We start from the raw sequence: 12,897 nt of genomic DNA, 5'->3' as shown, positions 1-12,897 counted from the left end.
TATTATGAATACCACTGTTGTGAACGTTTACATGTAGGTTTTTATGTGGACATATATTTCTTGACTAAATACCAAGGACTAGAATTGCTGGGTCATTTGTTAAGTGCTTTATTTTACTTTGTAAGAAACTGACAGGCTGTTTTCTAAAGTGGTTCTACCATTTTACATTGCTGCTTGTAGTATAGGTTAGTATCTGTCTGTTCCTTCCTCTCACCAACACTTGCTATAGTTAATCTTTTTAAATTGACCATTCTAAAAGGTGTGTTGTGGTATCTCATTATGGTTTTAATTATATTTTCCTTTTAACCAATGAGAGTAAGCATCTTTTCATTAAAATAGATTAGAGAAGTATGTTTGTCATCTACATATATTCTCTTTGGTGAAATATCTGTTCATATTTTTAAAAATCTTGTATTTTCTTGCTAGGTTTTGAAAGTTCTTTACAAATTTTAGCTTAGCAAATGTTTTCTCCTCGTCTGGTTTGTCTTTAAACACTAATAGTTTTCCCCTAGATATCATTCAGAATTGACTTTTCTGAGTCATACCATGTATACGGTAGGCCTGTTCAATGTGTGAATTTGTCTTTTTATTTCAGGAAAGTCTTCTTGAATTACAGATTTAAATGCTTTTTCTACTTCATTATTTTGTTTCATCTTACACTACAATTATTTGTATATTGTATTTTCTTCTGTATTTGTTATCGTTTCCCTGATCTCTTCCTTTTTTATTAGTTCTTTTCATACATGCTTTTTATTTCTCTTACTCTTGTGGTTATGTCTGTTCTCTTTTGGGTGGCTTGTATGTCTTTGTGCTTTACAAACTGTCATTTCTGTTAGAACATGTTATTCCTCTAACAAGCTTTGTATAATTAGAAGCATCTTCAGTGGAATCATAATGTTTTAACAATGACATGTCACTTTAGAGGCAGCTGTAAACTACAACCAAAATATGTCATTATGTATATCATAATATTCCTACTATAGTATATCACCATTTAATTATGTTTATACAAGTAAACTTTCAATATGTTTCAAAGCAGTGAATACACGCTGCCAAAAGGAAAATGGGTAAGAAATTCTTTTTTACTAGCTGTCACTGCTGCTTTTTTTTAATACATATGTTAATTTCACCATGAGTTTTAGTTGAATAGCATTTGTAGCAGATAGTAACCTTTATTTGTACCTGCAGAGTGGCATCTCACTGGCAGGCTGTGGTGGGGGTGGAGGTATGTATTGGTGTTAGTGTGTTCATGTTTGTTGTTTCCATAAACCTGAATATAGAACTGAGAGACTTTCTAGTTCATCTTTCTGTCTTCAGACAGGGTAAAATTTAACCCACTTAAACATTAAAATATGTTCTGTTTGAGTTTCCAGATTCAGAGTTCCTACAGTCTCCTTGGTAACTCATCTCAAGTTTTCTCAACTAACGGCAGCAAAGCAGTCTAGTTGAAGAGCTTAAGAAAAAAAGAAAAGATTTTTTTTTCTCTGTCAATAAGTAGACAGATGAGCATCATTTGTTTAAAGTACTTAGTGTGTGGGGCACCTGGGTGGCTCAGTAGATTAAGCATCCAGTTTCGGCTCAGGTCATGATCTCACAGTTCATGGGTTCAAGCCTCACGTCGGGCTCTGTGCTGATAACTAGCTCAGAGACTGGAGCCTGCTTCAGATTCTGTATCTCCCTCTGTCTCTGACCCTTCCCTGTTCATGCTGTCTCTCTCTCTCAGAAATAAATAAAAAACATTTAAAAAATTTTTTTTAAAAAAAAGCACTTTGTGTCAAGAGAGGGGAAAGAAGGGTATACTCATCCAAAGTATTTTTGCAAAAGTTGGGGGAGTTAGGGCCTATTTGAAGAACTGCAGTACTTTGGTTTGAATGTAACCATAATATAGTCTTGAAAGTTCATGGCTTTAAAATTCCTTTTTTTAATCTCTTGGGACGCTGTGTGGTCTATTTTATTGTTTCAGGAAAATAAGCAATAAATTACTGCTGTATGGATTTAAACATTTCTAAGACCCACATGTGCTAAGCGAAAACCACAGAAAGATCTTCAAGTCTTTCATCACTTTTATTACTCAATAAATATTTTTGTTTTAATTTTTTTGGTAGTGAATACACTTTTAAGCCCTTCATACATGCATTTTATAGATAATAGGTATTTTCAGGATCTGATGCTGTCATTTGGTACATGTTCTGTTCTGAATATATCTGTCTCTACTTGTGCAGGGACATAAAAGTGCTGTGTTTTGAAAAAGAGATACTTAGTCCTCATATGCAGGGTTGAGGATTTTAACATTGTGACAGTTTTACCATAATTAAAAAAGAATCTGTCATTGAACATGATATTTTTAGTTTTCATGGAAATCATGGAAGTTATTTTTCATGAAAGTTATTAAACTGTACTTCAGTTATTATTTCTGAATAGCATAAATGGAATGATGGCTGAGCATGTAACATGTATTTTCTCTTCTCAACTCCTTGTTCAGAAATTTGCCTCTTGCCATTAGTGTTTCTTTTTCATTGCCTGTAAACTTTGCCCTTCTTTCTTAAGTCACTCTTTGGTTGTATGATAGTTACTATATTTTTATACTTGTTATCTGTTTTGAAAGTCCGAGAATGCCATGCAATATTAAATGCTATAGCTCTCTATGTAACTTACTAAAAACAACTTACTATTTAAAGGAATTAGAAGGAAAAACCTGATTCTGATTAGGAGTGGTTATTTTATTTGGGATTTTATGTGCCTATAAAAATTTAATATCTTGTTTCCTTCCAAAATTTACAAATAATAATTCTTTTAAAATTTTTTTCCCTAGACTTTTGAAGATTTTAAAAATGATAAGCAAGCTGTAGAATATCAACAACGAATTGTGGATATTTTGTTGAAAGTGAGTACTCAGAGAATAAATGTCTTTATATTAATGTTTAATTTAAGAAAGTTGCATTGTTTTATAGCAGGTTCTAAAATAATCTTATTTAATAAAGCAGTATGCCCAAACTGTTTAAAAATTTTATTGTGATGTCTTTGTCTTCCAAATCTGCATGAAATGCTAATTAAAAAAAATTTTTACTGTATCTTAGCAGTCGACTTGCTCCTAGGACACAGGGTACTACTCTTGAGAAATGCCTATTCTGGTAATTGCTATATTAGTATGATTTTGTGAAATAATGATGATTAACTTCAGAATGCTTTGAGAAAATAATTAACGTGAAGAAACTTCTTCTGTCTCATACCAGCATCGCTGTATTGCTGTAGTTTGACTGTGGCACTGAGATGATGGGTAACACTTCAGAATGATTAGAGGCACAGAGATGATCATCTCAGTTTAAATCTAACTAAATTCAGTCCAAAGCTATTTTGAGATCCATGCTGTTGCTAATGAATGAATGAATGTGGAGACAGATGGTTTTCCTTTCCATCTGCACAGTTTGAACCAGGCCCGTTTCTTGTAGTTGAAAGCTTAGAATTTTCATCATGTTCATTTGGCCATAGAATGGAGATTTCTTCTTCTTAGTGAGTTTCAGATTATTTTGGACAAGAGACCAAAATTAAAATGTTCTCTAATTGTGTATGACATTAATGAATTACATTTATAATAGTTCTTTATGCTTTTCAAAGCATGTTTATATACATTGTCTCATTTGGACTATTTATTAACCTTGTAAGATAGACAGTGATGAATCTGAGAATAGGATTGCTAAGCCCCCAAAGAATGCCAGTTTGATCCAGCTAAGTGGTATGGAGAATTTTTACTTGGGTTTCCTAAATGGTCTCTCTCTACCTAATCTTACCTTCCTTTAATTTGTGATCTTGCCTTTCCTTTATTCTTCTGTGGCTCCCTATTGGAACAGTTGGAATTAAGTTCTGCTGTGAGAGAAAATGCAAAATAACAGTAGTTGAATTGTGATGGGAATTTATTTTTCTCGTGGAAGTCCGGAGGTAGGCAACCTGATCTGGTAGAGTGGTTTCACAAACTTATTAGCGATGCAGGTGCCTTCTGCTTTAACTGTTACCATTCTTAGTGTATGGTTTCTGTCTTTTGGTCCAAAATATCTGTTTGGGTTCCAGCCATCACCTCTACATTGTAGCCAGCCTGAATGCAGAAAGAGATGAAGAAAGGAGTTCCCCCTCTTTAAGAAAACTTTTTAGAAGTTGTGTACTACAGTTCTGCTTAGAACATGTTGATCAGAACTTAGATATATTGCTTCTCAGCTGCTGAGAGAGACTGAGAAATTTACTCTGTATTGTGGGTTACCATGTGTTTAGCCTAAAATGAGGAGTTCTAAGTTAAGAAGGAAGAACAGATGTTGGAGCACAAGTACGAGTTTCTGCCATACTCATCTAAAGCTGTTAAACATGACATCCAAGATCCTTCTATATTTTCTGGTCTCTGACTACTTCTCTATAACTGTTCCCTCCCACCTCTACCACACTCTCTGCAGCACACTCTTCTGTATTACAAACTTCTCAACCATATTAAGTTATTGCAGTTGAACTTTCTGTGTCATCTTTAGGTCTTAAATTCCTTGAGTTTTCTTTTATCGCATCATGCCTTTCCTTCCCTTTCTCTGCCTGGCAGATTTCTAACCATTGTCCAGGGCATAACACAAATATCACCCATGAGACACTTCTTTTAGCATCTAGAATTCTCTTCCATATTTCCAATTGGATTAGTTGCCCCTTCTCTGTGTTCTTACAACACTTTATGCTACACGTGGTGTACTGTACGGTCATTGTTTACATGTATGTTTTCCTGCCTGGGACTGAGTTTCCTATAGATAGAGACCGTGAGGATATTTGTGTGTGTGTGTGTGTGTGTGTGTGTGTGTGTGTGTGTGTGTGTGTGTATCATTGTTGTAACCTGTTCAGAACATGTCCAGCGCAATGCAGGCTAGTAGATGTTCAAGGCATGTTTGCAAGTTGATGGAATTTGAATTTAAAACTATACGAAGTTGGAGGAATGATCCCAATGAAGAGTCTGAAGCTCCCTAAAGTATTTAAACTATTACAGTTGGCGAATTGCTGTCCTTGTGTATTGTTTTGGGAGTATTTATGTTGGGTCAATGAAGAATGAACTTTTTAGATTAAATTTTCTCATTTTTGATAAGAGAGTTGTACTAACAAGTGTACTGTTGACAGAGGCAGTGGAAATAGGAATGTAGGCAGTGACTAGGGAACACTGGATCGAATGTAAGATGATAAGGTATGTGCTGAATGGCTACAGACATAAAGTAAAAAGCTGTTAATTTGTGACTTTGAATAAGATTACTAGGGACTTCTGTAAGCATGGCCCCTGAAATAGGTAAGAAAGGAAACACAGGCCAGATTTTTGAGGATGATAATCAGTTAGACACTTGCCGAAGTGGCAAGGGAATTGGCTGAGTTAGAACTGTTTTCTCCAAAGGCATTTCTAGGATCAGACAGTGAAGGAGTTCACACTGAGAGAGTAGAAGGAAGGACTAAATAAGCAGAGAGGAGCCCTGGCTGCACCCACGAGCTGAGTCCCAGGAAAGCACCTGTACACTGAAAGGGAGTGATGATTGAGTATTTTAAAGCTGTATAAAGTTCTTTGAATATTATCAGTTGGAATTTAGATATATACATTATGACTTGAAATATTCTCATACTTTAGTAATGCCGAATTAGGCACTTAGTTCACTCTGTTCTCCGACTGGATAATTTTCCTAAGCACAGTATCGATTATGATAAGCTCTCATGGATGAACATGTTCAATAGAGCCCCAGTTTTTTATAGAATAAACCCTAGATTCCTTGGAATGACATTCGAGGCCTCATCTTTTCAATCTAATTTTCCCCTCCTCCTCTTGCATGTGGCTGCAGCCTAATGAGATACAGTTTCTTCCCACACACTTGTATTTTCCAGTGTCCATGCTTTTGCTCACACTCTTCTCTCTGTGTGGGTTTTTATTCTCTCTTCTCACATTTCCCTACTTTGCTCGTTTCTTTTCAGATTCCTTCTCTCATTTTCCTTATTATGCTTTTGTAGCCATTTGTTTCTTTATAATAATGTTAGTTACATTGTGCCTTTTATTTAACCTGTTTCAAATTGCTTTCTTGCTCATAATTTCCTTGAAGGTATTTGCTATATCATCTCACACATAGGAGGTACTCAGGAGATGAGAGCTCACCTAAAGCAGAAGAACGATTATGGTTTGATAACTGTGTGTGATTCTAAACAGCCTGTTACCTGAAACCGTCTGTTCAAGAAACTGCTTATAGACAGGGCAGAAGCCATTCACTTCACTGATTTCTGGGCTAGCTAACTTCTTTTTGGGGACACCTTCACTCTCCAGTTATCTTTGTTTTTTTTTTTTTAATTTTTTTAATGTTTTATTTATTTCTAGGAGAGAGGGAGAGAGACAGCGTGAGCAGGGGAGGGTCAGAGAGAGAGGGAGTCACAGACTGAAACAGGCTCCAGGCTCTGAGCTGGCAGTCAGCACAGAGCCCGACGCGGGGCTCGAACCCACGAACCACGAGATCATGACCCAAGCGAAAGTCGGATGCCTAACAGACTAAGCCACCCAGGCGCCCCTCCAGTTATCTTACTTTTATAAAAATAATTTTTACTTAAGAATAATTGACATACAATATTGTACTAGTTTTAGGTATGTAACATAGTGATTTCAGTATTTACATACATTATGAAATGGTCACCACAGTAAATCTTGTTACCATTTCTCACTATACAAAACTGTTACGGTATTATTGACTGTATTCCCAATGCTGTACATTTCCTTTCTGTATCTTACTTGTTTTATAACTGGAAGTTTGTACCTCTTAATCCCCTTTACCTATTTTGTTCAGTCCTCATCCCCATTCCATCCCCTAGCAACTTGTCAGTTAGTTCTGTCTGTTTCTGTTTTGCTTGTTTTGTTCTTTAGATTTCACATATAAGTGAAATCATATGGTATTGTCTTTCTCTGACTTATTTCACTTAGCATAATGTCCATCCATGTTGTAACACATGGTAAGATATTCTATTTTATGGCTGAGTAATATTCTATTGTATATAAATACCACAACTTTTAAAAAAATTTTTAATGTTTATTTTTGAGAGAGAGAGAGTGTGTGTATGTGTGTATGTGTGTGCAAGTGAACAGGGGAGGGGCAGAGAGAGAGCAAGACACAGGATCCAAGTAGCTCCGAGCTATCAGCACAGAGCCCAGTGTGGGGTTTGAACTCACAAACCATGAGATCATGACCTGAGCTGGTAGGCAGCTTTTTGATAGGTTTACTTTAATTTAATTTAAATTTAACTTTAGTAGGATTCTCTTTTAAGAATTCTAAAAGGAAACATGATTATTTCTTCAAATCCACTTCTCTAACAATTCACTTCTTATCCAAATTGTGCCTAGAAATATGCCAAAAATCATTAAAATGTTTTCCTCTTAGAATATGAATAGTTTTTACTCCTTCTCTAAGTGGCATTGAACTCAATTGTTGCACAGGCTATAAAAGAATCTTTTCATGACTCTCCAGTAATGAGGCTCCCTCTCCCCCTTTTAACAGTATAATTTTGTGTCACACCAGATGATGTATTGAATAAATGGTCTCTTTTGCTCACCAGGTGATGGTGGAGAATTCAGATTTTACTCCCTCACAAGTAGGGTGTCTCTTTACATTCCTTGCCCGGCAGCTTGCAAAGCCTGACAATACCTTGTTTGTAAACAGAACCCTTTTTGATCAGGTGAGTGTCTTTAACAATGAGAGCTAGAATTGTTATTATGCTGTTTACTGTTCATAGAAAAATTCACTAAACTATATAGTTTCTTAATATAAATAAGAAACTAGATAAATGTCTTAGCAGGTGGAAGTCTGTTGAGGTTTTAATTTGGATGAAATTAGTTGTTCCTTTTAATGTTGTGCCTGGGTAGTATGACTTTTCTTAGTCACTTGGTATCATGGTGGGGGTGGGGTATGACTTGTGGAGATTGGTTTATAGAGATTTTGTTCTCTCAGTTATGTTCTCTAAATTGCCTAGAATTCTTTGCTCAAGATTTTTTCAATTTACGAAGTCACCCATCTCCTCGGTAGCAAGTCTCTGATGTTGATCATCTGGAAGAGAGATTACTTTTAGAAAGTCTGTTTTCTTATGAATGACTTTGACTTTGAAGATGTCTCTTAATCCCAGTTAAATAGCTCCTGCATATTGACAGGTGGCAAAGAAAACACTTTCTTTCTGGAGAAAGTTAACAATAATGACTAGCATTTATTGAGCACTTTGTTACACCAGGCTCTCTTCTAGAGTTTTATATGTGTATGTTAACTCCATGCTCCCTGAGTAGCTCTGAAGTTGGTATAGTTGTTACCCCCATTCTGCAGATGTGGAAACTAAAGCCTGGAGAGATTACATCACTCATCTAGGATCATACTTAGTAAGTGTGTTTCTTAGCAGTAAATACTATTATTACATGTTAATAAAGTTGAGACTCAAATTCAAGTGACCTGACTCTGAAGTCCGTGCTTTGCTTGGTCCATGGTATCAGAGATATTAAGGTTAAGGTGTGCTGGTAGCTCTGCCTTCCAGCCATGTTTCTGAACAGTAAAGATAAGATACATATTAAATTGATAGCATACTTGAGCCTGCTGTGCGATATAATAGTTTAATCAGTTGGGAAGATACCATCTATCTGTGGTATTTGTTATGGCTAAGTATGGATGAATTGATGATATAGAAGGGGTAATTATTGTTGTTTTCATTATACAATGTTATAGCATGCATGCTAGTATCCAGTAAAAAAAATACCTTTCCTGTGACCAGGTCCTTGAATTCCTCTGCAGTCCTGATGATGATTCCCGACACTCTGAAAGACAGCAGGTATGAACCCCTGGAACTCTGACTGCTCAAGTGTGGGAAAGAGGACAGATTAAGCAGGAGAGAACCATTCTGTGCTATACCTCATGAAACAAGGGGAAAAGAAATTGTGCCAAACCCTAATACTAAGTTAAATAGTGGCAACTAGAAAATAGTGTAGATGGTTGTTAGGAGTACATTTATAAAGAATTCATATCAAACTAAATTCCTAGGCAGACTGGACCTGTCTTGCATTCAGCATGACCTCAAAGTGAATACTTCATCCTTCTCCATTAAGTAGCAACAGTTGGCACCTGTTGTATCCTGCTTTCCACCAGGGCCATTTATCTGATAACCCCTCCTAGCTGCAGGGCCATTTATCTGATAACCACTCCTAGCTGCTTAGTTCTGAAACTGAAAGGCTGCAGGATCTTGAGTATTGGGACATTGAACTTTGGGAGTACTTTATAGCCCCACTGCATTTGGGCTAAACATTTCTGTAGACTAGAATCCGTCTGTCCCTCCGCTAATCACTGTGAGATAGTAACTGTTGGATTACCACTTTTTTCTTCTTACTTAGGCCACTTTCTCGAGAGTCTCTTCTAAGAGTAGGATTCTTTCAAAGCTTACCCACTATAATTGTGGGCACTAAGAGAGTCAACCTATTTAAAATTTATGGCTAGACTTTGTCAGACAAGCAAGCTACAAAATATAAGCACTTTGAAAGCGACACTAGTTTTTTTTTTTTATGGTAATAGTGTACAGCTGAGAGGTTGAGACTCTGCTAAAGAACTTAGGATCGCAGCAGTGACCCTTTTCTCCTCACAGCTGTGGCCCAATGACTGCCACAGTCTGACTATTTTAGAAAGATAAGATAGCTGCCAAAATTTTGATTACCTCAAATTATATTGAATGTAAATAATAATGTGGACCCCTCACTTTGCCCCTATTTCTCTCTTGGCAGGAAAAGTGGATCATGGTGTTGCTATGTACAATGATCAAGACTTAATATAAATAACTAAGATAAAGAGAAATAAAAACCAAATCTAAATGTAAACGTCAAACCTTGGAAAGTAGTCCTCGTATAGTAATGTTCTATTATCGGGAGTCTCCTTTGAGACTATTTGGGTTTTTTCTTGACTCATTTGAGAAATAGAGAAGTAAAACTGGTGAAGTAAATTGCTTAAGTTCAAAACTAAGATAAGAACCCAATTCCTTTCATTCTAATCCAGCACTCTTGTACTATATGTTATACATAAAAATCTGCATCTGCAGTATTTTTTATTGTTTTCTAGTGGTGTACTGATAAAATTTTGACAGCTGGTTCCCCAGGTGTAGTTCTGACATGCATGTTAGTTGATATTTTCACTATTTAATGAGTACGATGAAAGCACTGGAATGAAAGCATGGCAGGACTTCACCCAGTCCTCAGTGACATCTTTGCTGAATTGGTTCTTGAATACTGGAAACGTAAGGCCTTAATTTTCTGTGCTACGCAGTGTGATGATTATGATGTGCACACTTTTAAATTTGATGGCCTTATTAACCTTGTTTCCATCACTCTCTTAGCCAGGGATTGGCATGGCAGTTTTTTGTTTTTGTTTGTGTTTGTTTTTGTTTTTCTATAAAGAACCAAAGAGTAAATATTTTAGGCTTTGTGGGACACATATGTTCTATGTCACACATTTGTCTTTTTGTTTCACAGCCCTTTAAAAATATAAAATAGAGCAACCCCTGATTTTTATAACGTGTGCCAGTTTCCACAGTACAAGTACTCCCACCGTGGCTGATTTCAGCCTGCCAACATGATGTCACTGAACATAGAATTGGGAAGAGATGCACAGTGCCGAACCCTCATATAATATTTCCACCACATAGATGCAGTAACTAACCTTGAGAGCATACACAGTAACATGTAGTAAGATAATTATGAAGTAGTGAGTTGTATTAATTGCCTTTTTTAATTTAATTAATTATAAGTTTATATAATTTAATTTTTAACAAATACTGTTTAACAACTGGCTTATACAGTTCCTGAAAACTTAACAATCAGCTCTATTGAGTTGGTAAGACCGGCTCCAGCAATGGCATTTCTATCATGTTATTCCAAATTGAGGCCCCCAGTAGATGAGTTCACTCCATAGTTGTATACAACAGTACATTATAATGCTCAAAGAGGACTGAATTAGGATTCCGAACAGAAAAGTTTGGATAGGTTTTATTTCTTTGCCTTTTTATCTTTTCTTAACTTGAAAGTAATGAGTTTCCTGGGGTGCTTGAGTGGCTCAATTGGTGAAGTGTCCATCTGTGGCTCAGGTCATGATCTCACAGCTTGTGAGTTCAAGCCCTGTGTCAGGCTCTGTGCTCACAGCTTAGAGCCCGGAGCCTGCTTCAGATTCTGTGTCTGTGTCTCTCCCCCTCGCTCATGCATGCACTCTCTCTCTCTGTCAAAAATAAATAAGCATTAAAAAAATAAAAAATAAATAAAATGATCAGTTTTCTGTGTTAGAAAAGTACTTTGTTAAATGTTTTCCTGAAGTTCTGGGAAGGGTTATGTTACTCGGGATCCCAAACTTAAATATGATAGAGAGCTTTCTCATGCTGGTCTAATGACTGTGTAATGATTCTGTTATATTTTGAGTTTTATTTTAAAATATTGATGAATCAACCTCAACATCCTATTCGCTTTTTTATTCAGCTACCTGGTGTGGTTAAAGCTTAATTATAATAACTCCTGTGTGTGTGTGTGTGTGTGTGTGTGTGTGTGTGTGTGTGTGTGAGAGAGAGAGAGAGAGAGAGAGAGAATGTGTGCGTGTGCACCATAGTTGATTTTAACCACATTAAGTGTACATTTCAGTGGCTTTAAGTATATCTCGTGCATTGATCATCACCATCCATCCATAGAACTTTATCTTCTTAAATTGAGTCTCCCCATTTAGCAGTAAGCACTAACTCCCCATTAACATCTTCCCCAGCCCCTGACAGCCACCATTCTACTTTATGCCTCTATGAATTTGACTACTTTGGGGTACCTCATATAAATGGAATCATACAATATATATCCTTTTGTGACTGGCTTAGTTCACTTAGCATAATGTTTTTAAGGTTCATCCATGTTATATCATGTGTCAGAGTTTCATTCTTATTTAAAGCTGAATAATATTCCATTATATGCATATAACATAATTTGTACATCCATTCGTCCATTAATAGACATTTGGATTGTTTTTACCTTTTGGCTCTTATGAATAATGTTACTGTGAAAAACCCTAATGTTTATGTAGAAAAATTAACATGTAAGCATGGATACTACCTATGGGCAGTAGATTTTAAAGAACCATGAGACATGAAAGCACCAGACAAAAATTCACTTCTTGAAAGAATATATATGAACATTTTTGGCCTAGTGGAGGGTCAGTTAGATATGCTAATAAGGATTTATTTACAAACATGGTGCTGTTTATTCCATGTTTGAAAAACAGAGCCATTTATCTTTTTATAAGACTTAATTACAATATGACCAGCATCATAAGGGAAACTCCTGGTGCCTCATACATGGGAAATCTAACTTGAAACATCAACTAACAAAACAAAACAAAAAAGTTAACATTTTGTGTGGCTGAATGGACTCCTACAGAGCTAGTAAATAAAAGTAGATTCCAAGGTGTTTTTACTCATTTATTTTAAATGTTCAGGTCCTTTTAGAATTGCTGCAGGCTGGAGGCATAGTTCAGTTTGAAGAGAGTCGGCTCATCCGCATGGCAGAAAAAGCAGAGTTGTAAGTTGTTTTTAAGGCATACATTAGTTCCCATAGAATTACTAAGTTACACATCTCTAACTGGAAGTGCAGTTTATTGATACATTGACAATTTTTAATTAAGAAAAGCTATGCAAATAACAAAAAAACTAAGTGCAAAAGTTTTTGTCTTTTAAGTCTAGAAATGGGTAAGATAAATTTGCAGAAATCAACAGTAAGTTTGAAGTTTGTACATTTGTTTTGTGTGAAAATGAAATAACAGTCTTATGATTTATTATTTTAGTTTCATTTACTTAAAATTTCCATCATTTGATAGATTTTTGAGTCGC

At 35.9% G+C, this 12,897-nt stretch overlaps 1 protein-coding gene across 5 annotated transcripts in view; it reads left to right on the top strand.

The window, feature by feature from the left end:
- The window catches only part of VPS8 (VPS8 subunit of CORVET complex), a 270,123-nt gene that overhangs the window by 123,695 nt on the left and 133,531 nt on the right, over window positions 1-12,897 (top strand). For all 5 annotated transcript variants that reach the window (XM_039241686.1, XM_039241684.1, XM_039241688.1 and 2 more), the window contains 4 exons: window positions 2,813-2,884; window positions 7,585-7,704; window positions 8,779-8,835; window positions 12,507-12,589. In XM_039241686.1, the coding sequence (XP_039097617.1) occupies window positions 2,813-2,884; window positions 7,585-7,704; window positions 8,779-8,835; window positions 12,507-12,589 (332 nt within the window). The remainder of the gene's footprint in view (window positions 1-2,812; window positions 2,885-7,584; window positions 7,705-8,778; window positions 8,836-12,506; window positions 12,590-12,897) is intronic.

The sequence above is a fragment of the Hyaena hyaena genome, unplaced genomic scaffold, assembly GCF_003009895.1.
Source record: "Hyaena hyaena isolate Hyena2069 unplaced genomic scaffold, ASM300989v1 scaffold_199, whole genome shotgun sequence".
NCBI classification, from domain to species: domain Eukaryota; kingdom Metazoa; phylum Chordata; class Mammalia; order Carnivora; family Hyaenidae; genus Hyaena; species Hyaena hyaena.
Note: the sequence above shows the minus strand (reverse complement) of the source record. Positions and strands in the feature narration are given on the sequence as shown.